General features: G+C 40.5%; 1 protein-coding gene and 1 non-coding gene across 8 annotated transcripts in view; one reads left to right on the forward strand and one right to left on the reverse strand.

Moving 5' to 3' along the window:
- The window catches only part of ARHGEF37 (Rho guanine nucleotide exchange factor 37), a 38,115-nt gene extending 18,833 nt beyond the window's left edge, over positions 1-19,282 (reverse strand). Inside the window, exons 1-6 of one of the 7 annotated variants that reach the window (XM_036224791.1) lie at positions 18,856-19,278; positions 18,113-18,204; positions 9,828-9,981; positions 7,881-8,077; positions 6,594-6,717; positions 1,160-1,307 (exon numbers count right to left, since the gene is read on the reverse strand). In XM_036224791.1, coding sequence (XP_036080684.1) covers positions 1,160-1,307; positions 6,594-6,717; positions 7,881-8,077; positions 9,828-9,888 — 530 coding nt within the window. In that variant the 5' untranslated portion in view covers positions 9,889-9,981; positions 18,113-18,204; positions 18,856-19,278. Of the gene's footprint in view, positions 1-1,159; positions 1,308-6,593; positions 6,718-7,880; positions 8,078-9,827; positions 9,982-18,112; positions 18,826-18,855 lie in introns of those variants that run through there. The other 6 variants (XM_016150356.2, XM_016150357.2, XM_036224792.1 and 3 more) reach the window with 6 other exon arrangements.
- LOC118605851 lies at positions 2,505-2,611 on the forward strand. The gene has a single exon (XR_004952257.1). It is a non-coding gene; the product is annotated as a U6 spliceosomal RNA (small nuclear RNA).
- Positions 19,283-24,760: the final 5,478 nt, after the last annotated feature.

Here is a 24,760-nt window from a genome sequence, read left to right on the forward strand (position 1 = left end):
TACATTCTCTCGGCAGGAATATCAATTGGTGAGGTCTCTTGGGAGAGAAGCTTAGCAGTAGATGAAATATACAAACCCTTCGTTCTATCAATCCTACTCTAGAAATCTACCTACAGAAATGTCAACTCAAGCGAGCAAGGTAGGAGTTAAAGTAGAAGTTATTCGGCAACTGTATTTAAGACAGTAAAAATTTGAAACCAACACAAATATCTACCAACGGGTAATAGTTAAATAAACCATAAACCTGCCATGTCAAGGAACTTTATACGGCCATATATTTGAATTTGCTTTTATATGCATAAATGAACTCTGCAAAAATCTATACAAAATTTAAAAGTAGTTACCGTAACTTTGGGGTGGGAGCAGCAGTTGGGTGGATGAGGGACAAGGTTGAAAAGATTTTTTTTTACCAGTAAATTTGGAATGTTTTAAAGCTTTTTAACCATGTAACTATGTTACTCATTCAAATTTTTAATTTAAAAAAAGTTTATTTTCTGTATATCTCCACCTGAAGCTTCCACCCAATGTTGCCTGCCACCCGGGGCAGTATGATCCTCTCCCATGGCACAAGACTTCAGCCAGCTGTAGAGAGGCCTCCCCAGTTAATACACACCTGCTTCCCAACACTATTGCTTCCAGCACATGGTTCCCTGCACCTCGCTAACCTTCCTGTGGTGTCATAAGAGCTGTTCACCAACAGTTCCTGCTCTTTCACGTCTGGACACATGATAGGATAGCAGTGCCTGGCCTCCTGGTGGTTGGATGAAGCTAGGGTATTAGTTCTGGCCTATGAATTATGAGCAGCAACGGATATCATTTCTGGGCTACAGCATTTAATTATTAACAGTAGACCTTCCAGAGCTCTTTTTTCCTTTGCCACAGTTACTGATGGTATTCTAAATAGCGGCTGCTGTCAGCTCGGGTCCCAGAGTGAGGATGATGCAAAGAGCCCCAAATCAACCCACAGTGGAGCAAAAGGAAGGTATAAACCTTCGTGGTTTGAAGCCACCACCGAGAGTTGTGAGTTGTTTGTTTCTGCAGCATAGTCTATCCTTTCCTGCTTGAGATCTTCCTGAAGCAGTGAGGGTAGCATCAAATGGAGGTGACACCTTAATGACTCCTGACCTTGGGGTAAGCGTAGCAAGGTCATTCTACTCACATCACTGACTCAATGACGCCCTGGATCTCCCGCTGCAGCTCTGGCTCCCTCCTGTACGACTCCAGCAGCAGCAAGGCCTGGTCATAGTTGGCACAGTAGAACTTATAGACTCGCTCCAACTCCTCTTGGAATTCCAGGAACAGATTACCTGATAGTGAAAAAGAAACAAGGAGTTCACAAAGGCATGTCTGTATGTCCCTTGCTTGGGACAGGGAGGCAGTGAGTGAGACAGCTGAGCACTCCAGCTCTAGAGTAAGACTGCCAGACTTAACCAGCTTTGTCACCTTGAGCAAGTTACCTTCTCTTGCTGAGTTTCCATTTGTTTCATTTTCCTTTCATAAGGTCACTGTAAGAATTAAGTGACAGAATATAGAGTTCAGGCTGGTGTTCTGTGAGTACTTAATAAATGGTAGCTATAATTACAGCGATAATATTGATAGTGCTCATATTTGTACAGTGCTTTACAGTTTACAATCTATACTCAGGTTATACCTTTACAATGACTGCGTGTGGCAAATATAACTACAAACCCCCAGTTTATAAACACATGCGCTAGCACAGCACAGGAAGTTACAAGCATGGACTTTGGACTCAAAGAGAACTAGAGCCAGATCTCCAGTCAATTCTGTTCCAGTTTTGTAACCTGGGGCAAGCCTTGGATCCTTGGACCCTCCATTTTCCCATCTATAGACTGGAATAAAAATAGTACTCAGCTGAGAGTGTTTTTTGGTGAAAATTAAATGAAATAATAATACATGTAACACAGTTGACACAAATTTCGTTCATCAAATATTAACCAACTACTTATTTATTGACTATGTACCAGGCACTCTTCTAAGCTCTGTGAATAAACAACGCCCCGGCCTCATGGGGCTGATATTCTAGTGGGGGAGACAAATAATAAATAAATATATTACATATGCCAGGTAGTGATGAGTACCATAAATGAAGACAAAGCCAGAAAAAGAGTTAGAGAGTGATAGGGGATCTATTTATGGAAAGCTCCCATGAAGAATGTTTACCAGAGACCCAAAGTACCCAGCCCTGGGAATGTCAGGGGGTAGAGCAGCATTTCAGGCCTGGGGAAGGACAAACGCAAAGGCCTGAAGCAGGTGAGAGCTTGGCATACAGGCAACAGCAAGAAGGCAAGTGTAGCTGGAACAGAGTGAGCAAGGACACAAAGTAGAGAAAATAAACAGGAAACTGAAGTCAGATTGTGGAAGGCCTCCAAGGAAGTAAGGTGGAGTAGGGCATTTGGATTTTATTCTAATGGTGGCAGGAAACAGCTAGAGGGTTTTGAGTGGAGAGGACATGATCTGGTCTCTGTTTTAAAAGGACCACTCCAGTGCTCAGTTTCAGCAGCACATATACTAAAGTTAGAACCATATAGCGAAATTATCATGGCCCCTATACAAGAATAACATGCAAATTCTTGAAGGGTCTCATGTTTTTAAATCAGAAACTTGTGAGATTGGCTATTTGTAGGGAGAGATAGAACGGGGTGTAAAGGATGAGGGATGAGAGAGGAGCAATGCTTTGCCGAATATACCTTTCTGTATAGTTCTGACTCTTGGAACCACGATAATATTTCACATACTGTCCCCCCATGTATATAATTTAGACCAACCAAGGTATGGAGGGGAAACCCACAGTGAAATACAAACAATAGGAATAAACCTAATTCTTTTACAAATGAATAACATAACCATACTGAAGGGCATGAGGGAGAACTTAACATAAGTAACTATTTTTTTATAGGGGTACAGGCTAGTAATTCTGAAACTACTTTATGTGTCTACTAACTTCGAACAAATAAGTAAATATATTGTAGTTAATGACAGCCATTTCTCCCTGTCAGAGAAAGATGTTACAAATAAGAAAAAGAAAAAGATTTGAATGGATCCTGTGATGCTGGTGGAATTGCAGGTATCAGTATGAACTCATGGTTTTAAATGTGAAAATATAGATGGATATAGAAAGGAATATAGATATGTGTATAGGCATGTATTACTATATAAACACATATTTCCTAGCTCTATTAGCTGAGAAGGCCTAGGGGCAATGGCATCCCAGGAGCAATGAACACACCGAGAGCCTGGAACTTGGTGTCTAGATACCATTCTCCAAAGATAGGAACCAGGACTCCTAGGAGAAATGGATGATTCCAAGGGCGAGGCAGGGAAATTGCAAGATGTGCCTGGAACACCTGAGGGTGCCAGAAAGTAAGGAAGTACAAAAAACTGTTGGAGACACTCCTGAAAGGGCATGGAAGCCAACTGGAAGGCGCTTCCATGGCCAAAGCTGGTACAATTTGAGCAAGAAAATTAATCATGAGAGTACTAATTTCTGCCTCATGGAATAAAGTAAAAATCCATGAGTCCATATTAATATAAATAAATAATTTAATAAAAAATGAATGGAGAAGAAAGCACAGATTAATTTGAATTAATAAATGTAGAAGAAATAAGGGAAATAGAAAATTATCATTAGAATACCAATAATAATTATTGTAGGAAGAACCACCGATGGATGCTAAAATTAATGGATGATATTTTAGGAAGAAACAGAATATTTGCATAATATCAGTTTGTGCCACAAGATATTTATTAATTACAAAAGGAGGAATAGTAACTTTTTAGTGTAAACCCTAAAAGATACCACCTTCTATCAATAACATAATCAAAGTTGACATTGTTCTAAGTAATAAGATATAATGACATTATGTGTCCCTGATATGATGCCCTGAGGACATGACATAGACTATGATATTCTTGCCAAAAATGTATAAGCTTAATTTAAAAATGAATATAATTTTAATTTTATAAATCATATAAAATGTTAAAAACAAAATTTATTATAATACAAATTTATAAAATACAGATTTTATATAAACTTTCATAAAATACACAAAATAATTTTAGTTTTAATAATTAAAAAGCTCAAATTGAAGGATATTCTATAAATGTGAACTCTTCAGAAGTGTTAAGAGACTGAAGAATTGTCACAGACTAAAGAAGACTAAGGAAACATGACAATAAAATGAAATGTGATACCCCAGGTTGGGTTCTGGACCAGAAAAAGGACATTAAAACTGGAAAAATCTGAATAAGGTCTGTAGAGTTAATAGTCTTCATGTCCTATATACTTGAAACTATTTGATATTATTAACCAACGTCACCCCAATAATTTTAATTTAAAAAATAATGTTAATTTCCTTGTTTTGACAATTGCACTATGGATATGTAAGATATTAAAATTAGAAGAAACTGGATGAAGGGTATAGAGGAGCCCTATATTATTTTTGCAACTTTTCTGTAAGTCTGAAATTATTTCAAGATTAAAATTGTAAAAAGACCCTTAAGTGAAATAAACCAGATACAAAAGCACAAATACTGTATGATTCCACATATGTGAGGTACCGAGAGTCATCAGATTCATAGAGACAGAAAGTAGAATGATGGTTACCAGGGGCTGGTTATTGTTTAGTGAATACAGAGTTTCAGTTTAGGATGATGAAAATGTTCTGGAAATGAACAGTAGTGATGGTGGCATAATACTGTGGATGTGCTTAATGCTACTGAACTGTCCTTCAGTAGGTGAATGCATAATAAACTGTGTTAGACCCATGCAGTGGGATATTAGTCAGTGATTTAAAAAAAAAAAAAAGAGAGAGATTTCAAGCCAGGAAAAGACATGGATAAACCTTAAATGCACACCACTGGATAAAAGAAGGCACTCTATAAAGGCTACACAGTATATGATTCTAGCAATATGACATTCTGGAAAAGGCAAAACTATGGAGAAAGTAAAAAAAAAAATCAGTGGTTTACAGGAGTTAGGGTTGAGGGAGGGATGAATAGGCAAGACATAGATGATTTTTAGAGCAGGGAAACAGCATGTATGACGCTGTATGTAACAGGGGATATGTGACATTATACATTGGTCTAAACCTACAGTGCTGCCCAACACAAAGAATGAACCCACTGGACACTATGGGCTTTAGTCAATAATATATCAGTACTAATTCATCAGTCATAATAAATGTACTACACTAATGTAAAATGTTAATAGTAGGGGAAACTCTGGGGGTAGGGAGGGAGTACATAGGAGATCTCTATACTTTCTATTTAATTTTTCTGTAAACTTGAAAGTGCTCTAAAAATAAAAGTCTATGAAATCTATACTATGTTGTTACTGAACTAGGGGTCAAAAGTGGTACCAGGAATAGTTGTTCAAGGCTGCTACTAATATCCAGGCAAGAGTATTTGGTTGCCCATCTGGGGGAAAGTGGTGAGGGTAAAGGGAAATGCATTAACCACGAAAGGGCAGGTGGGGAGCCAAGGACCACGGGAAGCCCAGCTTGCCCTACTGCCTGCTGAACCTGTGGGCTGGACCACTGACCTGGACCAGGCCCACCTTGGATCACATTGAATGGTGCCTAGTAGACCAAAATGGTCCAGCTCTCAGCAAGGACTCCCATAGAGAGATTACCAGCCCAGGACCAAACCCTTCCCCAGTGCTGGTCCAGCCAATTCTTGGAGAGAACTCCCTCAGGAGAAGCCTTCATAACTAGGGAGAACGTGACCAGGAAAGGTGACCCAACACTACAGCTAGGGAGAATCAGCGTGACAGGGAGATCAGACCACTGCAGAGATAATTCTCACTAAGAGAGAACTTGGTGTAGCCAGGAAATCTAGGGCAGTTCTCACATTCTCAACGTGGGTGTTTCTACAGGACTGTGACTGATGCCAAAGAAACTGCATCATAGAGTATGGCCAGGGGCATGGGGCATGTCAGTAACTGAAGGGTAGACAAAGGCAAACTTCCAGAGAGCAGAGAATTCCAAAGAGCAGGAATGCCTGGGACACCAAAAAAAAAAAAAAAAAAAAAAAAAGCATATCTTTTCCTCTTGCCATTCTCTAGTCACTGATTATAAAGAAATCATAGCGGCAATGAAGTTACTCCCAGTGTCTAAAGGGCACTCTACCTCTAGGTGGGATTAGTCGGAAAGAAAGGAAAAGGAGGCAGGATAGTAAAGAGCTAGGGCTCTAGAATCTAAAAGGGCTGGGTTCAAATCCTGACTCTGTCTGGTCAAGCTGTGTAACCCTGGGAAAGTTACTTAACCTCTCTGAGCCTCAGGTTTTTCTTTAGTAAGATGGGGATAATAATAATCAATAAGTAATGGTGTCGTGAGAATGAAAAGGGCTACTACATGTTAAGTACTCATATTCTCCATCTTGTAAAGTGATGGGGTTGGACCAGATATTATTCGAAGGTCCTGCCAGCGCTGACACGCTATGTTTCAGGGATCCCAAACACAGACTCCCATTGAGCTGCATTTCCCTAGAACTCTGGACTCAGTTCTGCAATGACCACATGCTGAGGACAGCTCCATGGGAATCTACGGCTGACAGCTGCCTCGTCTTTTGCTTACCAATTAGCTGTACTTGTTCCTCTTCTTTGGAGTCTGTCTCCTGCAGATCCTGAAGAAATTTGCTGTTCACCTTGATAATATCATCAATGTTTGAGAACAGGACATCCAGATCTCCCTGTGGCAGCTGGAAGGAACAAAGAAGCCACAGGAGGTCACTGGGAGGTCAGAAAAGTAACTTGATTTGCAGGCTTTGAAGAACATCCAGAACACTCACACCCTCGGGGGCCCATCACTCTTGGGAAGACTGCCCCAGTGGAATGTTTCAAGGACTTTGACATTTTATAAATTAGGTATTTCTATTATGCTATAAGAAAACAAGAAGAGATGGGGTACTTGGCATGGAAGGAAAGTTGAGCTGGGGTTTTATCCTAGCCTGCTGCCAACTATCATTTTTCTTCTCTCAGTTTCCCTAATTGTCATACAAATATGGGAAGTTGGACTTCTTTCCAGCTCTGACATACTTGGCCCCTACAACCGTGACCTTGAGATGTATTCTGAACTCCAGCCCCTATTAACCAGGGTATACCATTGTTTAAAAGGATGCAAGATATCTATTTATGGACATATATGAGATAGATCTGTAGGAAGATAGTTCTAGGTGCACGATTAAATGGGAAAAACTATAGAAAAATATCTAGAGTATGCTCTTATTTTTGTTAAAATAAGTAATAATCTATATTGTTTATCTAATGCCTATGGAAAATAATCCTAATTTCTGGTAAGTAATATATGAGAGAACTTTTGACCTTTTACATTATCTACTTTAGTATTTCCTTCATTCAAGAAACACTAATTGAATTCTATTATTTTTTGATCAAGCACTGGGATATATTGAACTAAACAGTCTTTCTCCTGATGGAACTTCCAAGCTAGGAGATGCTTGAAATTTTATGGAGAGAATTTGTATAATTTCTGAAATAGAGAGAGGAGAGATATAAAAATGAACACTAGATTAGAAACCCATCATAGTGATAACTTCTCCATGTCCCCTCTCCTAAAATGAGACATAGAATGTAGGTCATTTTAACCAATCTGTTCCAAACTAGATAAAGGGCTATTTCACCCATTAGTTCACTTCTTTAGCAGATGAATACACTAAGTTTCCTAGGCCTTGCTGAAAGTTTCATAACCAATAAATGGAAGTATGAGGATTATGTCCAGGGAACTTCACATCTACCAAGTCTTCCCCTCCATCAAGGCTGCCTCAGGAACAGATGTGAGGTGTCAGAACCTGGGACCCACTTTGCCCCTAGAAAGACAAGCCGTGTGTGGCCCCAACTCAAGTACCTGCTGCAGGCGGCTCCTAATGTCCAAGGCACAGAGCTGGAGTAGGTGCAAGTAGGAGACTTCGGTGTCGATCAGCTCCCTGACGGCCAGCCTCTGATGGAGTGACCATCTGTCCTCAGAGACCTGACTTTCCTGGTCTGGACTCCCTGTCCTGGAGGATGGCTCATCAGCCCCACAATCGGCCATGTCAGCAGGTTCTGGGGAAGGCAAACATTCCAGCTCATTTCTGGGAGCTCTACTGGGACATCCTGTCTCTAATCCAAAGACACTATTCATCAAGCAGCCAAAAAACATCTTTAGCTCCATTCAGAATCAAGATGAACTGCGTGTTAGCATTTGTGGGCAGTAGAACAAAGCTCAGAAAATTGTTGACATTTTAAATTCATTTCCCAGGATTTAGATAATGTGCTTGCCTGGCTTTTCTTCTATGTTTTCCCCAGCTCTTGACCCAGATTTCTTTATCTGGTTCAGCTGAGTCTCTGTCTGTCTCTCTTGTCTCTCTGTCTCTCTGTCTCTCTCTCTTCCTTTCTCACAGAGGTTCTCTCCTATCCCCACCACTACTCTATTCACACCTTACTACTTGTCACCTGGGCTATTTCCACAGGCTCCAGGATCATCCCTCCAAATCCAAACTCCTCTCCCACCTGCTTCCACCCACACTCATTTATCCTGGACATTCTTCCAGTTTGAATTTCCTGAAAGAAAGCTTGTGACTGTGGGAGTCCCTGCTGTGAGATGCCACCCGCAGCTGCATGGTGCTGCTCCAGGCTAATTTTTCCCTTCACAGCCATATTCCAGTGAGAGTTGCATGCTTTTCTCATACCTGCATGGTCACTTCCTGCCTCTGTGCTTTTGCACCTGCCGTGCCCCTCCCATGTCTCTATCCTCCAATATTCATCTTCTTTACGGCCTTCCCTGATCCTTCCAGGCCATCTTGTCCACAGTATTGCCATTTGTACTTTTTAAACTTAGAGATAAGATGGCCTGAAAAACTTCCCTACTGAAAAACACCTAGAAATATTAGATCAGCTGGAACAAACATCCTTTTCATTGCAAGGCAGGGCTTGCAAGAAAGTAAAGGAAATCAGGGCACTGAAAACAGAGGGAACTGAAAACCAGAGCAGGAGCTGCTGAGCTGATGCAGCTGTGGCCCAAGTGGACCTGTTGGACAGCGAAGAGGGCATTGCCAAGCGTGGTGACCCAGGGACTTGGGAGCTAGTGCCAGACAGGACCAGGAGACAAGCGCCTTCCTAGAACTGGGACCCCCAAGGACTCCGGTGAAGTGGCAGATTAGAAAAAAACATCTCCCCACCCACACAGAAGATGACAAGTGGTTTCTCCATCTTGGCTCGGGTCCTGAGTGAGGGAAAGTCTCCTCTGAAAATTCCTAACGGGCCTGCGTCCACTGAGCTTCAAGTTATAATTGTTATGGGAGAGGGACTGGGGAAACCCCTAGAGAATCCTAGGTTTGACTGTTGGCTATAGGCAGACAGTAAACAGTCTGGACTAGAGTCAGAAGGTACTAGAAGGTCTTGATAACAGATTTATGAAATAGGTAGAGAATATGGTGTTTATTTTGCCATAATAACACATATAATATATATATATACACACACGCACACAAAACTAAGACACGAAATAATTGTTATAACAATTTTTTTATAATAAAAAATATAGGTTACTACCTATAAATAGAATTAACACACATAATAATGCAAGTGACCTAATTAACATGACATATAACTATATTGAGAGGATGGGGAAGGAGAAAGCTGTACATGTGTGGTAGGAGAGTAGAAAAAAATAGCTAAATCCTTATTTTCCATCGTGGAAAGTCAAAGAACAATGCCTAAACCGAAAGCTCAACAAGTAGCAGTACATGCATGCTATTTAAAGACATGGAGGTAAATGCAAAACTAATCAGCTAAAAATGTTAGAAAAAATTACCTTGTAGTGGCTGGAGCAGGAAGGAAAGAGAAGAGGACAGGCTGTTTTGCATAATAAACATTGAAGGATCATCTGTCTCTGTTTCTCATAACAAATGCAGAACTATCCATCCTCTTAAGTTATATACTTTCATAGCTTTGATATGAACTAAAAGCTAAATATAAGAAAAAGTGAGTTCCTCAGTTTTGCTGGAGGTCAATATTCAAAAAAAATCATATTCCAATATATGCCAACAATATTTAAAAGTGTAATTTAAAGAAAAATAGCAACATAATAATAAAAAGATTTAATAATATAATAAAAATAAATATTCCCTCCTAAATATCTCAATTTAACAAAAGATGTACAGGATGATCTTTACGAAGAAAATTTTAAAACTTTATTGAAATACTTTTAAGAACTAATTATAAGTAGAGATATACTATGCTCATGGGTAGGGAGAACCAGTGTCATAAAGATGGAAATTCTCTTTACAATTCCATACAGTTCCAATAAAACTTCTAACAGAGTGTTTTTGTTGTTTTATATTTTTGTTTTCAGTAGACCATAATAAAATGGTTCCAAAATATGTAAGAAAGAGTAAAAGGTTAATAATGGCTAAGGCAATTCTGAAGATGGGGGGACCGCTTCTACTAGATATCTAGGTCTCTTTGAAAGCCATTATAATTAAGCAGTATGGTATTGACAACCTAAATGTCCCAAGGAGAGTAGCTAAATCACTTGTGGTGTAGCCATGTAATGAAAGTCTGAACCATAGTGAAAATGAATAAACTATGTATCTGTGTATCAGTATGGATATCCTCACATTGTAAAGAGGGAAAAAACAAAAAACAAGTCCTAGAAGGGTACATAGGGTATGATACTATTTTTTAAAGTTTAAACCATAAAAAACAATGCTAGATATTTTTTGAGATACAAAGACCTGTAGCACGGGTATTAAAATTTTGATGGAAGCCATTAATAATAAATTCGGGATAGCAGTGACCTCTCGAAAGGGTGGCAGATGAACGGAAGTGAGGTGGTATCAAAGGGGACTTACTGGTGTCTGGGGCATTTTTCTTTTTAACTTTTAATTTTGAGTTAATTACAGACTCACATGCAATTGTAAGAAATAGTACATGTACTCTTGAACCAATTTTTCTATCATACAAAACTACGGTACAATATCACAACCAGGAGACTGACATTGATCCTATCAAGATACAGAACAGATCAGTCACACTTTTCACCAGCTTGGCTCCCACCCCATGCCATCCTTAACCCCTGGCAATCATGAATCTGTTCTCCATTTCTATAATCTTGTCAGTACAAGAATGTACGTAAATCATAGAGTATGTATATTGTAAACCATATAATATAGAGCCTTTTGAGACTCACTTTATTGAATCAGCGTAATTCCCTGGAGACTCATGTAAGTTGTTTCATGTATTAGTTTTTATTGCTGAGCATCTGAGATGTCTTATTTGTTTTAAAAAAAAAAAACTGAGGCAAATAAGACAAAAATGTTCAAATTAAACAGAGCTAGGCAGTAAGGTTGTGGACATTTGTTGTACTGTTTTTTGTTCTATTCTGGGTGGTTAAAATATTTCTTAATATTTAAAGTGGCACACATCCCATTCAACCTTGTTCTCACATTATTTAGGGCCATGCCTCATCTTCTTGGCTAGACGCCAAGCTCTTAGAGAAAACATAAGCACTGATTTATCTTGTTCTTCCTCTGTGCCTCATGATACAGATGATTACTGCATATTTACATACATAAACGGTTATTTTGCACCTATTAGTAGCAGTAGAAGTTTCTGTCCTGACCCCATGGATCAGATAAATTATAAACTGAGTGTTTGAGGAAAGAGAGGTTGTTCAGAAAGCAAAGGGCCCAGAAAGATCCTGGAACGCTTTTGTCTGTTGCACAGCTCTATTTCAGCTCCTGAACACTGCCTGTGGTCTGCTGACCTGTCCCTGGCCCCAATCGCTGACATTTGCCACCCCGTGCACAGCTTCTCTAGAAAGATCCCAGTGGTATTTCAGGAGAGCAGCTCAGGCCCCACTACTCACAACTGTTGATTATATGTATATGTATGTATTTATAGAATACTTAATAGGGAACTGCTAAATATTTAAAGTAGCATTAATTTGTACTTGGGTTAATTGCAATCTAGATCTCCAAGCAGGCCTGGCAAAACCTCTCAGTAGCAGCATTTTGTTATTTCTTGGTGTATAGCCCACATAATGGAAGAAAACACACTTTGATGTCTTTAAAAGTATAATATATTTTTGGGCAATGAAAGGAATGAAGTATTGATATGTGCTACAACATGAATGAATCTTGAAAACATGTTAAGTGAAAGGAGTCAGTCACAAAGGACCAACTATTTAATGATTCTCCTTATATAAATTGTCCAGAATACGCAAATCTATGACAAAAGAAAGTAGATTAGTGGTTTCCAAGCTGAAGGGATAGGGGATTAGGGTGTGGTGACTAATGGGTACACGGTTTCTTTTGGGGATGATGAAACTGTTCTACATTTGTTGTGATGGCTGCGCAACTCAGTGACTAGACTAAAAAACACCGATTTTTATACTTTAAATGAGCGAATTATATGATGTGAATTATATTTCAAGAAAGCTATTACCAAAAAAATATTCTCTGCTGGTAAGGTTTCAAAGAAGCTGCATCTCTCATACATTGCTGGTGGGAATGTAAAATGGCACAGTCACTCTGGAAAACAGTGTGTCAGTTTCTTTTAAAACTAAACATACACTTACCAGCACAATCACACCTCAGGGCATCTATTCTAGAGAAAGAAAACTTGCATCCATAGCAAAACATGTTCATGAATGTTCATGAATATTATTTATAATAGCCCCAAACTGGAATCAAAATATTGTTTTAATAGGTGAATTTAATAGGTGAATGGTTAAAAAAACAACAACTATGGTACATCCAACATCACTGAACACTCAGAAATAAAAAAGAATAAACTATTGATACGTTGCAACAATGTGCATGGTTCTTGAGGGCATCATGCTGTCTGAAACAAACCAATCTGAGCAGGTTACATACCTTGTGATTCCATTTATATAACATATAAAATTATATAGTGACAGAACAGATTAGTGGCCACTTGACTAGGAATGAGGGTTGAGGGCAAATGGGTGTGACCATAAAGAATGGCACTGAGGGAACTTTGTGGTAATAGAATGGATCTATTATCTTAATTGAAGTGATGGTTACACAAATATAAATGTTATAAAATGGCATAGAACAATCATGCAAATATATTATACTGATGCTAATTTCCTGGTTTTGATATTGTGCCATCTTTAAATAAGATGTAACCATTGAAGGAAGCTAGTAAAAAGTACACAGAACCTATCTGTACTATCCTTGCAACTTTATGTTGATCTATAATTATTTCAAAATAAAAAGTTAAAAACAAATAAAAGAGTATATAGCTTAATGATCCACTATCTTTGCAACACTCTCAGGGCAAATGCGGCTTAAAAGCCTGGGAAAGCAGGCTGGGTGCCCTAGTTCCATTTCTCGGTCTTGCCTGATAAGGAGGTTTGTCTTGGAGAAAGGACTAGGGGACATGTAGCTTTCCTTATAGTTCAGTCTATGCTTAGTCCTGAGATCTTTTTGATACTTTGCAATAGGCAATTAAGAACCAAAATCAGTCTAGCACATAGTCAGTGCTAAAAAAAAAAAAAGTTTCTATTGAATGTTCTACAGCAATTGCTTCTGACTCTAGGATAAGATAAAACAGTTAATTCTCTTCTTTCTCTTCTCCTCTGTCCACACTGGCACAGAGGTATCTGGACATTCACACATTCACTCAACGATCTTTGGAGTAGCTACTTAATGCCAAGAACAGATTAGTAGCTACCTGAATTCTGGTGATACAAAGGTCAAGAAAAAAACGGCTCTACAATAAGGATAGGACATTTAAAATATCTGGTTATTTGCTCTGATTTTCATTCCTCTAAAAGTAAATGTTATGGACATCCTGATTATGTCCTTCCTTTCAAGACAGAAAAAGTAACAAGGGGAAATGATACTTCGAACCTAATTCTGACCAATCGGAACTGGAGAAATGGAAGTAAGCAGATCTGTGAGGGAAAGTGAAACCATCAACTTAAAAGTGCTTTCAGAAAGTAAAATGTCACTGGCAGGGAAAGTTAAACATCCATAATCTTCTCATCCCAGGTTTTAGAGATAGGCCAATTTAAACATTTAAGAGAAAAAAAAAAAAAGGAAGCAAAACCTCTGGTCTGAGACTATAAGGATTAAGGAAGGCTGTCAAAGGTAAAGTTCAAGCATCATGATAGCAGGACTCTATTGAGGAATAAAGGGAGGAAACACTTATAGAAACAAAGGTGGCCACATAGGGGGATCCTGGCTAATGAGCCTGGTATATAATGATATTGACAGTAGCCAGAGGACAAGGTCCTATACATGGAGCTTCCAAGACTCTCAAACCCAGAAGGATCTGGGATGAACAAAATTATAAGAACCCCACAGCTCTGCCCCTGCTATGACTACTAACTACATTTTAGAATTCATGTTCAGAAAAAAGTAAGAAACAGGCACATTATTTGATGGCTTTGCTTTCCTCTTCTTAGGCCCAAAGAGTGACTGCAGGAAGCATTGTGAAGGTTCCGAGCCCAGAAAACATGATTTCAAATTTTGATTCTGCAATCAATTGGCTGGCTTTCTTGGGATAATTATGTAACCATCCTCACAATAAGATAATATTTTAAGTGTCTAACAGACTGCTTGATACTGCTTAGTAGCTCTTGTTTTTTTATTATTACTGTTAAACTGGAAATGATAACATTACCAGGGATCGGATGGGTGAAGAAGTTGTCTAAGGATACTTGGCTGGTCATACTTAAGCAGATGGTGAGAACAAGTAATCACGATGATAATAAGAAGAACTATATACCAGAGCCTGACTGAGAATGCAGCTAACACCAAAGAAATGGAGCTGAGAGATGGAGAGACCATGAGACTGGGCCCTGATGGCATTACTCAAGTCAGCCATGATGGAATCTAATTTCCTTTGGACTTTTTTTCACATGGGCTAAAACATTTTCATTCCCCACCCTGCTTTGACATGTCACGTTGAGCTGGGTTTCTGCCACCTGATTAAAACAGATGGTCTGTCAGCTCTTGGAAAGGGAAATAGAGATCACATGAAGGCAGCATAGGTTATTACAAAAACAACAAACAGGTCATGCCAGACTATCTTCATTCCCTTACTTCAAGTTAACTAGATCAGTAGATCAAAGGAATGCTGCATGCTTAGTGTAACTAAACCAGTGAAGTGTTGACGTTAGTCTCTTGTAATATCCTTACAAATAAGGAATAAGATATGGTGATGGAGGCTAGAGGTGGGAAGAGGCAATAGGTCAATAATATGGACAAAAAACTGGTACAACTTTCCGTCTCTAAGACCACCTGAATCCAAACCTCTGCCACCTTTCTCCTGGACCAGGACAGCAGCCTCCTGACTGGACGTGGTCATTTGAAAACATGAAACTGACTGCTTTACTTCTCTGCTCGAAACCCAGACAAGTCCTCCCTGACTCCCATCCCCCTTCCAAAGAACCACTCCATTCTCACAATAGTTATTTTTCTCATCTATTTGTTTTACTGGTTCATTCAATAGAGTATAAGCTCTACAAGGGCAGGGATCATGTCTCTTTTATTCATCAATACATTATCTAGTGTCTACTCTAGATCTTGCACATAGTAGGTACTCAGTTAGTTGAATTAATGAATGAATGACATTGTCAGAATAATGATCAAATTGCCAATGACACTATTACAAGACTAAGATCATACACAACTCTTGGAAGCCACCAAAAAGTTTGATGCCAGGTAAGATATAGCAATGCCTCTTCAGTTTTATATAAATGGAATTATATAGCATGTACTTTTTTTTTTTTCTTTTTTGGTCTAGCTTCTTTTAGAAAACTTATTTTGAGATCAATCCATGTTGTAGTACATATCAATAGTTTATTACTTTTTATTGCTGAGCAGTATTCTATTGTATGCATATATCGTAGTATGTTTATCCATACACTGGATAGACAATTGGTTGTTTTCCATTTTTCTACTATATTCAAGTTGGACCTAGGAATTGAATGTCTGGATCACATTATAGGTATATATTTAACTTTTAAAGAAAATGTCCAACTTTTTCAAAGTGATTGAGCCATTTCACATTCCCATCAACAGTGTATAAGAGTTCCAGTTCCCGCACAACCTCATCGACGCTTGGTGTACTCAGTCTTTTTAGCCAACCCAATAGGTATGAAGTGGTATCTCACTGTGGTTTTAACGTGCATTTTCCAATGATTAATGATCTTGAGCATCTTTTCAAGTACTTATTTGCTATCCATATATCTTTGTTGGACAACATGAGTTGTTTGTTTGTTGAAGTTAAAAAAGAGGCTCTCGCTCATCATATAACTAGACAAACAATACAGAAATTTACAAAGAAGGAATAGTCCCCCACTACCAATCCCCATTCCCAAAAACATATATAAGTAACCAAAGGTTCATAAGAATCACCAGGAGCCCTTATCAGACATGCACATTTCTGTCTTACTCTGGAAGATTCTGACTCAGTAGGTCAGAAATGGTGCGTTTTAACAAGCTCTTAAGTGATTCTGATGCAAGCGGTCTAAAGACCATTTTTTGAGAAATGCTGCTCTTAAACTTGTCATCCATAGGAATGGTTGGAGGATTGAAGGTAGTAAGTCTGGAGGGAAAACACACAAAGGGTGCACAGGCTTCCTTCAAATAAGGGAGAGCCTTTGCCTGAGAGAATGAGCATGTTTGCTCCACGCTGTACCATGGAGTCCCTAAAATTTGGAACCTAAAAGTCAAATTAGAAAAAACTTTCTAACAGAGCTATTGTGAAACAAAATCAGGCCACAGAGCCAAAAAGAGAGGGAATTTGCTAAAGTTACAGGGCTTGCAGGAAAAAAAGGAACTTCTCTGGGTTGAGAAATGGCCGATTAAGTAAGAGTGAAGTAGAGAGCGGACAAGACAAATCTCAAATGCACACACTCATATTCTCTCCCTCCCCCCCCCTCCTCCTTTCTCTCTCTCCACAACCTCAACCCCCTCTCTCTGAAGAAAAGCTCCCCTTTCACAAACACATAGAGAAGAATGTAACCCGCCATACAGGTAGTGTGCGTCTTAACCCAAATTAAAGAGCAGCTATTTGCCCGAAGCCGTATTTCTATTTGCAAGGCCTAAAATGGTAGTGAAAAAAGAAAACACAGTATTTTGTAAGAGCAGTCCTTTTTATAGAATAAGTAGGCACGCCTAGACCCTGTCCCCACAATTTTGGATCCACAGATTTTTAAATCCTTAAGCTTGTCAGTAAACGAGCAATGTGTTTTGGAAAATCGATGTCAACAAATGTCGTTTTGCTTCAGTTGCAGCACCCAAAGACACCCCCACCCCCATCAGTTAAATAAAAAGCCATTTATTTGATCTCGAGCAGAATCAGTCAAGGCACTGTTTACCACAGCAAGACACTGATCCAAGAGGGATGTGAGCCAACTGCTAGCAATTCCTGTATCCTGGCAGAAACAGAGCTGAGTTTCCATCACCTGGTGACTGGGTTTTGCACAGGTATGTCTTCCTCTTTCCTCTCATTTAAAAACAAACTATACAGGTGCCAGCTCCATTTAAAACAGGCAAATGAGACCCAATAAACTCCTTGTCAGAATGTCCAGGAGTTTGTTTTCTTTTTTGTTTGTGTTCTTTTTGTATTTATTTATTATTATTTTTTGAACGTCTGGTGGTTTCTACTATCAGCATTTGATCTTGGGTCAAATATCGAGTGTAGTGCATTATTCTAAGTAAGTATATTCTAATTTATATTACTATCACCAAAGTAGACACTGCCATTTGTAAGTCACAACAGGATTGACTTTGTATTTGCAGGTTCCTAATTTTTTTAAATTTTGTTTTATTTTATTTCAGGTACAGCCCAATTTCCTCCAGATTATCATCCTTTCCAACTGGCACAGCTGTGATTCACACTGTGTTACGTGTGCCAGCATTTTCCTGAGCACCTACTACGTGTCAGGATCCAAACTCAGCATTCATTCTTAAGCTTGACAATAGCCTACAGGGTGAAGCGACCAATCTTATCTCCGTTTTACAAAGAAAATTGGACCTTGAAGAAAGTGAGTTATGTGTCCAAGATCACACAGCTGGGGGCACCAGGATGCTGTCTGGACGCACAGCAGGTACTTACTCCTTTGCCAGGCGCCTTCAGCTGCTCTGCAACCCACAGCCTGAGCACCAGCCTTCAGTCACTCCCCAAAGCAGGAATGCTTCATGTCAAACCTGAAACTGTGTACCAGATTATGAGTAAAGCTGTCTGTGAGGAGGGGACCCAGATTTCTAAGGGGTCAGTGATCCCAAGAAGATTAAGAACCAGCACCCGGGCAGGCTGTCAGCTTCCTCATTTTCCTCTAAGGTCGAGGCGCTCACTGGGCAGGGAGTACTTACTGTACGGGGAGACGGAACTCTGGCTTCCGGTGCCAGCTTTGGCACTGCTCTGCCGAGGGCTTCGGCCAAGGCAGCTCACCTTACTGACCACAGATATCAGATCTCTTTTCCCCGGCCTTGACTGTCTATTTATAATTTTATACTTTCATTGGCAAAGATTCTCATTGTTTGTATTATCCATTGTCTTAACATATGGGTTCTTACTAAAAGTCTCCCCAAATCCTACACTGACACAGGCAGGGATAAACACACAGACACAAGGAATAGTTTTTACGAGACCGGCTTACTTCTCTGGGCCTCAGTTTGTCACCTTTAACACAACTCGGTTGGGTCACATGGATCAGGTCGATTGCATTCCCTAAGGCTCCAGAGCAACCCGGCACCAGGCGTCGCCGCTCCCCGGCTCCTCCACCTCCCCTACTTGGGATCTGACAGCAGCTGCTTTCCCCGCACCTCTCCCCGGCCCCCTCTGGCCGACTGACTCACCGTGTGTGCAAGGTGGCGGTACTCGCGCGGAGCTCGACCGCCGGGGTGACTGCGCAGCCAAGGCAGGAGGGGTGCCGGGCTCCCGGGACCTGCGCCACGCTGGCCTTTGCGCGACTGTCCCCACGGAGAGCGCGAGCCGGTGAGGCTCTGCTCACGCCGCGTGCGAGCGCCAGGAAGGGGCGGGCGGCCCGGTCTCCAGCCTTTGTTAGCTGCCTGTCTGGAGCCAGGTTGTTTCCCACTCGCAGCTCCCGGGAGTCGGCTGGAGCTGGGGTGGCCCAGTGGCAACAGCAACAGCCCTGCACTGGCCTGCGGCCAGCGCAAACTACTGCAAGTGGGTGTTAGCGCCGCGCCCGCGGACACACCCACCCCCGGTCTCTCATTAAGCATTAAGCAGCCTTCTGGTTCCGACTCGTCAGCCCGAACACACGGGCCCGCACTTAGGCCGCCTGGTGGGAACGCTGACGCCTGAATCACTGGATATTTGTGCTCCGGCCCCGATCACCAAACTTTAGGGCTGGACCTTGATTTAATTCTGCACGTCCTTTTCCCCGGGACCTCTGGGTTCTTGTCCCAGCTCTTTGAGGAGCCCTCTGCACAATCTTAGACAATTCTGACGGTCTCTCTACACCCGTTTCCTTTTCTGTGATGTGAAGGTGTTGGTCTATTCTCTCACCGTGAGCGGGACACTATTCTAGGCACTAAGCATGCAGCAGTCAACACAGCGGGCAAGGTCCTCACTGTCTTGGGGGTGGGTCGCACACTGAATACACAATTTAAAGTGATAGTTGCTATGAAAAGTATGGAAAGTTTCATATCAGGGCGACCAAACCTTTGTAGAATCATAAATGGATTAGATTGATTTGTCTAAATCCTCCCAGTTCTAACATTTACTCTTCTTCTCATTAGAGCTTATTATTTATTATTATTAGTGATAGTGGCAGTAATATTGCTTACTAAGTGCCAGGTGCCATACTAGACATTTTACTTGTATTTTCGCATTTATCTCATGCACACCATCTCTAAGAGAGAGGTGTGCTACTGCTGCTAATGTTATCACTAACCTCATTTTAGAGAGAAAAACCGAGGCTAGAGAAAGTAACTTGCCCAGTGCCACGCAACTTAGTGACCAGTATTTAAATTCAAACTGTCTGAGGCCTCCGGGTGCTTAACTACTACTCTACATCCATAAAATTGTGAAGACCCGGAATGGCGTGGTATCTTGAATGTGATGGATGAGAACAATGGAAGAAGAGAGGGTGGTTTTACCCTGCAGAGAAGAAAAGCGAAGGAAGTGGAGAGCTCCTTAAAGAGCTGTTCATGGATTAGACTCAACCCATATGACCTTAGCTGTCCCTAGCATGGGGAAAGCTACAGGAAGACGCGTTGCAAAAAATGTAACTAAGGACTTCTCTAATAATCAGAGCATTGCAAAATGACATTAGTCATCTGCAGAGAGTGAGCATCCTGTCACTAAAAGTCAGCATTCAAGCAGAAAGGCTTATTGGGGATGCTTCGGAGAAAAGTCATGTAAAAGTTAAAGACTGGCTTAGGTGATTTCTTCCAATTCTGAAGAAATTGAGTCCTAGAGTAGTTGAGTGACTTGTCCAAAGTTACCTAGGAAGTAAAGACCTGACCCCCAAACCAAGTCTGACTTCAAGATCACATTTGTGTCTGTAGGTGAGCATCTTGTGAGTGCTCAGCACTTGTTTAAGCTCCTGTAAAGGAAATATGTGGGGTATGTGGGGTATGTGTGTGTGTGTGTGTGTGCGCGCGCACGCATGTGTGTCAGAGAGAGAGAGAGAGACAGAGACAGAGACAGAGACAGACACGGGACTTTTTCTGGGTATATGGAATTATCTGCTTTACTTGTTTTACTTTACATCAGATGCAAGTGTCAACCCACCCCAGGCAATTGCTGTATTATAGGGGTCCCAGAGGTAGCAGGGTCCTGACTCCCCTGGAGACAAGCTGGATAGTATTTTTATATGAAACTAATGTTTCTTTGATTCTGTTTTAGGACTCTGAGCTATCTCGAGTTAAATTTCTAATGCACTGGCACTAACTCCCCATCTCTCCTCCTAATCACAAATATTTTGATGAGCAACAATCTAGTTGTCAACTTCAGAAGGGGTATTTTTTCTTCAGTGCTCTAGAGAGCTACTTGTTTCTTTTCTACTGGAAACGTCTAACAGAGGAATCCAACTGTCTTTTGGGATTGATTTCTAGAACATTTACAAAGAAATGAACATCAACTCGCTCCTAGTGACAGTAACTCAAAAATAAAAAATGTTCCCTGTTACTTCTACCCTCAACAGAGTGATTGATTTTTAAATTAACTCTTGAAAAGAAAATATATTTACCTGGTTCAAAATTCAAAAGTATACTGGCAGGGCTATAGGTTATTGATCTTGGAGTCCTCTCTGTACCTGGAATATTGCCTTGTAAATAATAGGTGCTTAATAAGTGTTTATTGACTGAGTGGATGAGTTAGTGTAAATTAAGAAGTTGTGGGAGACAGAGACAGAGGTGGTTTAGGGTGGGGCAGCAGACGTTCTGCCTGAGGTGCATGGGTTTAAAGGAAACCCAGACAGAACTCACAGAAAAACTGCAAATTTGACCATGATTTTATCCAGCAGTTAGTCTGTACTAAAAGCAGCAGCAGCAGACTCTTTGGGGTTGAATATTCCATAAGGCTATGTACTAGCCAGAATCTTTTGGTTGCAACCAACAAACTTGATTCTGGTTAACTGAAGCAGAAAAGAAATTTATTAAAAGAGTAGTGGGGAGCTCAGAGAATCAAAAGAAAGGAAAACCTAGCTGGAGAACCAGGCTAGGAATACAGGCAGGCACCAAGGGAGGCTGGGTGGCCAGACCCACAGAGGAAACCATGCCACAGGAAAGATGCTGCTGCTGGAAACTGGCAATGCCCTGGGGACTGCGTGCCATGGCTGATCTAGCTGCCATCACTACCACTAAGTACCGAACGTCACCACTACCAGAATAAACTTTCAATTGAACTGCTTCTTTTGACTCTTATCTCCAGAATCACAATCCGGGAGGGGTTGGCTGACCAGTCATGCCTGGGTTCCAAGCAGTCGGTGGTCAGGAAAAACTGCTACCCGAGCCTTTTGACTTCCTTGAAGGAGATGCAGGGGCTCTGCCTCACACAATGTCCTCTTCCCCAAGCTTATAAAACCATTTTGGAGACCAAGCAACCAGAAATAGGACAAATGTCCACTAAGCAGTCATCTTCTAATAATTTTTAGGCCAAAGCCGGAAAGAATGAAAAATATATTCTGTATAAAATGCTTAATAATACAACACCTGAGCTGAACTCTCATAACCGGAAGAGATGGCTAGCATACCTATTACTCAACCTTTTACATTTTTAGCTGATCAAGAAGTTATTTACAGTACCAATATTTTCTTCCCAAGTCTCTCCTTTCCTTTCCTGTTGGAATCACTTGCAGTTACAGAGTTGAGCAAAGAAAGGTTGAGAAGAAAGAGGTAAATTGTGCCAAATGCATATTTAGCCACACGAGAGGAAGGCAGTGCCATGAACCTAATAAATCCAATTTAATTTTCTGATACATTTTAAAAAACTACCTACTTCTTTTAGAGTCTCGGTCTTGGGATCACATCTATTATTTCATTCAACTTTGTGAAATCTACCTCTCTACAGTAATAATAAAAATTGATGCTACTTACTGAATGCCTAATACATGTCAGAAAATATTTATGGATTATTTCTAATTCTGACAAATACCCTATGCGATAGATATTATTCTCACTTTACAGATGAGGAAATAGAAGCTCAGAGGGATTAAGTAATCCAAAATTACATGGCTCAGAGGTAACGAGTCACAGCCAAGTCTACTACTACACATACTACCTCTCATGTGAGTCCCTTCTCCAAAGATTCCCATCGCCTTTAAAAAAAAAAATTCTACCAAGTCCAAATGTAAGTTTTGCAAATTATTTCTTCTATTTTCTGAAATATTAAACTGTCAAAAAGACAAGTCAAGATTTATTGGTTGCCATATCTTTAGCAGAATTAAACTTGTATAAGAACACAGCCTAGTGTAATAACCTCATTACTTACACATAAAAATGTGTATAACAAGACTATCTATTGAGTCTATATTATAAACTCTGCTAGCCCTAACAGGTAAGCATTACCATCTTCTTTTTACAAATGAGAAACCCAAGACTTAGAAAAATTCAGAAATTTGCCAGGGGCCTTGCTGCTAAAAATTGGCAGAACCGAGACTGTAACCTCAGCAGTAAGACTCCAAAGCCTGCATCTTTTCCACTATGTCATATGCCCTCTAGGCCAGCTTTATAATTTGTATTGAGGAATACCATTTAGCATCCCTGGAACATTCCTGTTCTCAATTTGCAGAAATATGTGGAGCCTTAGCTTTGAAGCTGATCCCCTCTAAGTCTACTTTGCTGGAACTCCATCACTGAATAAATGTCTCCGTTCTAGCAATTGGCCCGAAGGCCATCAAGAAGACATGACCACCAGTTTGACCTGGGAGCTGGACCCAGCAATTGGAGGCACCCCACTTCCTGCCCTGTGTACTTTTCTTGCCTTCCATGAGCTAGAAGCTACCCAAGTACACAGCCATGGGACAATAAGGTGGTGATGAGACCACTGGACTGGGTACATGATTGAACTCTGTGAAGGCCTCCTGTGTACGTGACTGATCCCAGTAGAGCTCTGTATGTAAACTTTTAAGATTTGGCAGGTGGGTGTGGAAAACTACTCATCAAGTGGACACCTAAGAAAAGCCCCATAACTAAGTTTCCTTGCTTATTAAATTTGCCGCTTACCAATCTGGAGTGGTCTGCCTTTTTCTTTGGCTTCTCCCTGCCCTCTGTGCATGGAGGCTGCTTTCAGACTACACCTGGGAAATTCCCAAAGAGGCTGCAACCCAAAACCCATTGCCATCGTGATTTTTAGCCCAGTTTTGGGGGGAACTTCTTTGCTTTTACTATACTCTTTGTTTAGTCAGTACTCCATTGGTCCTAGAGCCAGAAATCCAACTTACCCAGAAACAAAAATGTCCATTTGAAGAAAAAAGACCAAAGAAAAAAAGACCATCTCTGCCTATATGTCTCTTTCAGAGAGCAATCCCTCCGAAAAGCTCTCCAGCAGACTCTTCCTCCTATCTCATTGACTAGAATCACTTACTGACTGGCTTAGATGAAGACCCAACACTGGGCCAGTCCCCGCTTTGAAGCGTATAGTCATGTAGCCTTAACAAAACTGAAGTCTTATTGGGAAAGAGGAAGGACAAGGTGGAATGCTCTTGAGGAGGCAGCCAGGAGTATCTGCTGCAGGGGGAGTGGATAATTGTACAGGGAAGTCGAGGAGCTCCTCAAATATAATTTTAAGTTCTCTGACTCCAGCCCTTTCCTGGGCATTTAACATCTGACTGTTTAGATTCAACTAGGTAACTCTGGCCATGCATGATGCCAGGGCCGCAGAAGCGGGATAAAGCAGTGATAGTATATGGAAATGGCCACAAGATGGCAGCATTGCATCATTTTTGAAAACCCTGATGCAGCACAGGTTCTTGCTCATACCCCTCAGAGGCATATTCTGTGACCTATTAAGTGAATACCTGTTTTTAGAGCTTCACTTAATCTTGAAATATACGAGCAGTTTCCTTCTCAAGATGTTTTACAGTTTTGAGATGCACTGACTGGAAAAAAAATTAAAAAGCAGTTTCTTGGGGAGTCAGTAAAATCTGAGTTCAAGTACAAGAAGTATCCTTGACTCATTTAGTGTACTTGAGCAAGTTAACTAAAATCGCTGGGCTGCAGTTGCCCTATTTAAAAATTTAAAACAATGAAATTACTTTTTCCATGAAATCTTTTTATGACATAATATAGGTAA

Source organism: Rousettus aegyptiacus, unplaced genomic scaffold (genome assembly GCF_014176215.1).
Source record: "Rousettus aegyptiacus isolate mRouAeg1 unplaced genomic scaffold, mRouAeg1.p scaffold_m13_p_7, whole genome shotgun sequence".
Lineage (NCBI taxonomy): Eukaryota > Metazoa > Chordata > Mammalia > Chiroptera > Pteropodidae > Rousettus > Rousettus aegyptiacus.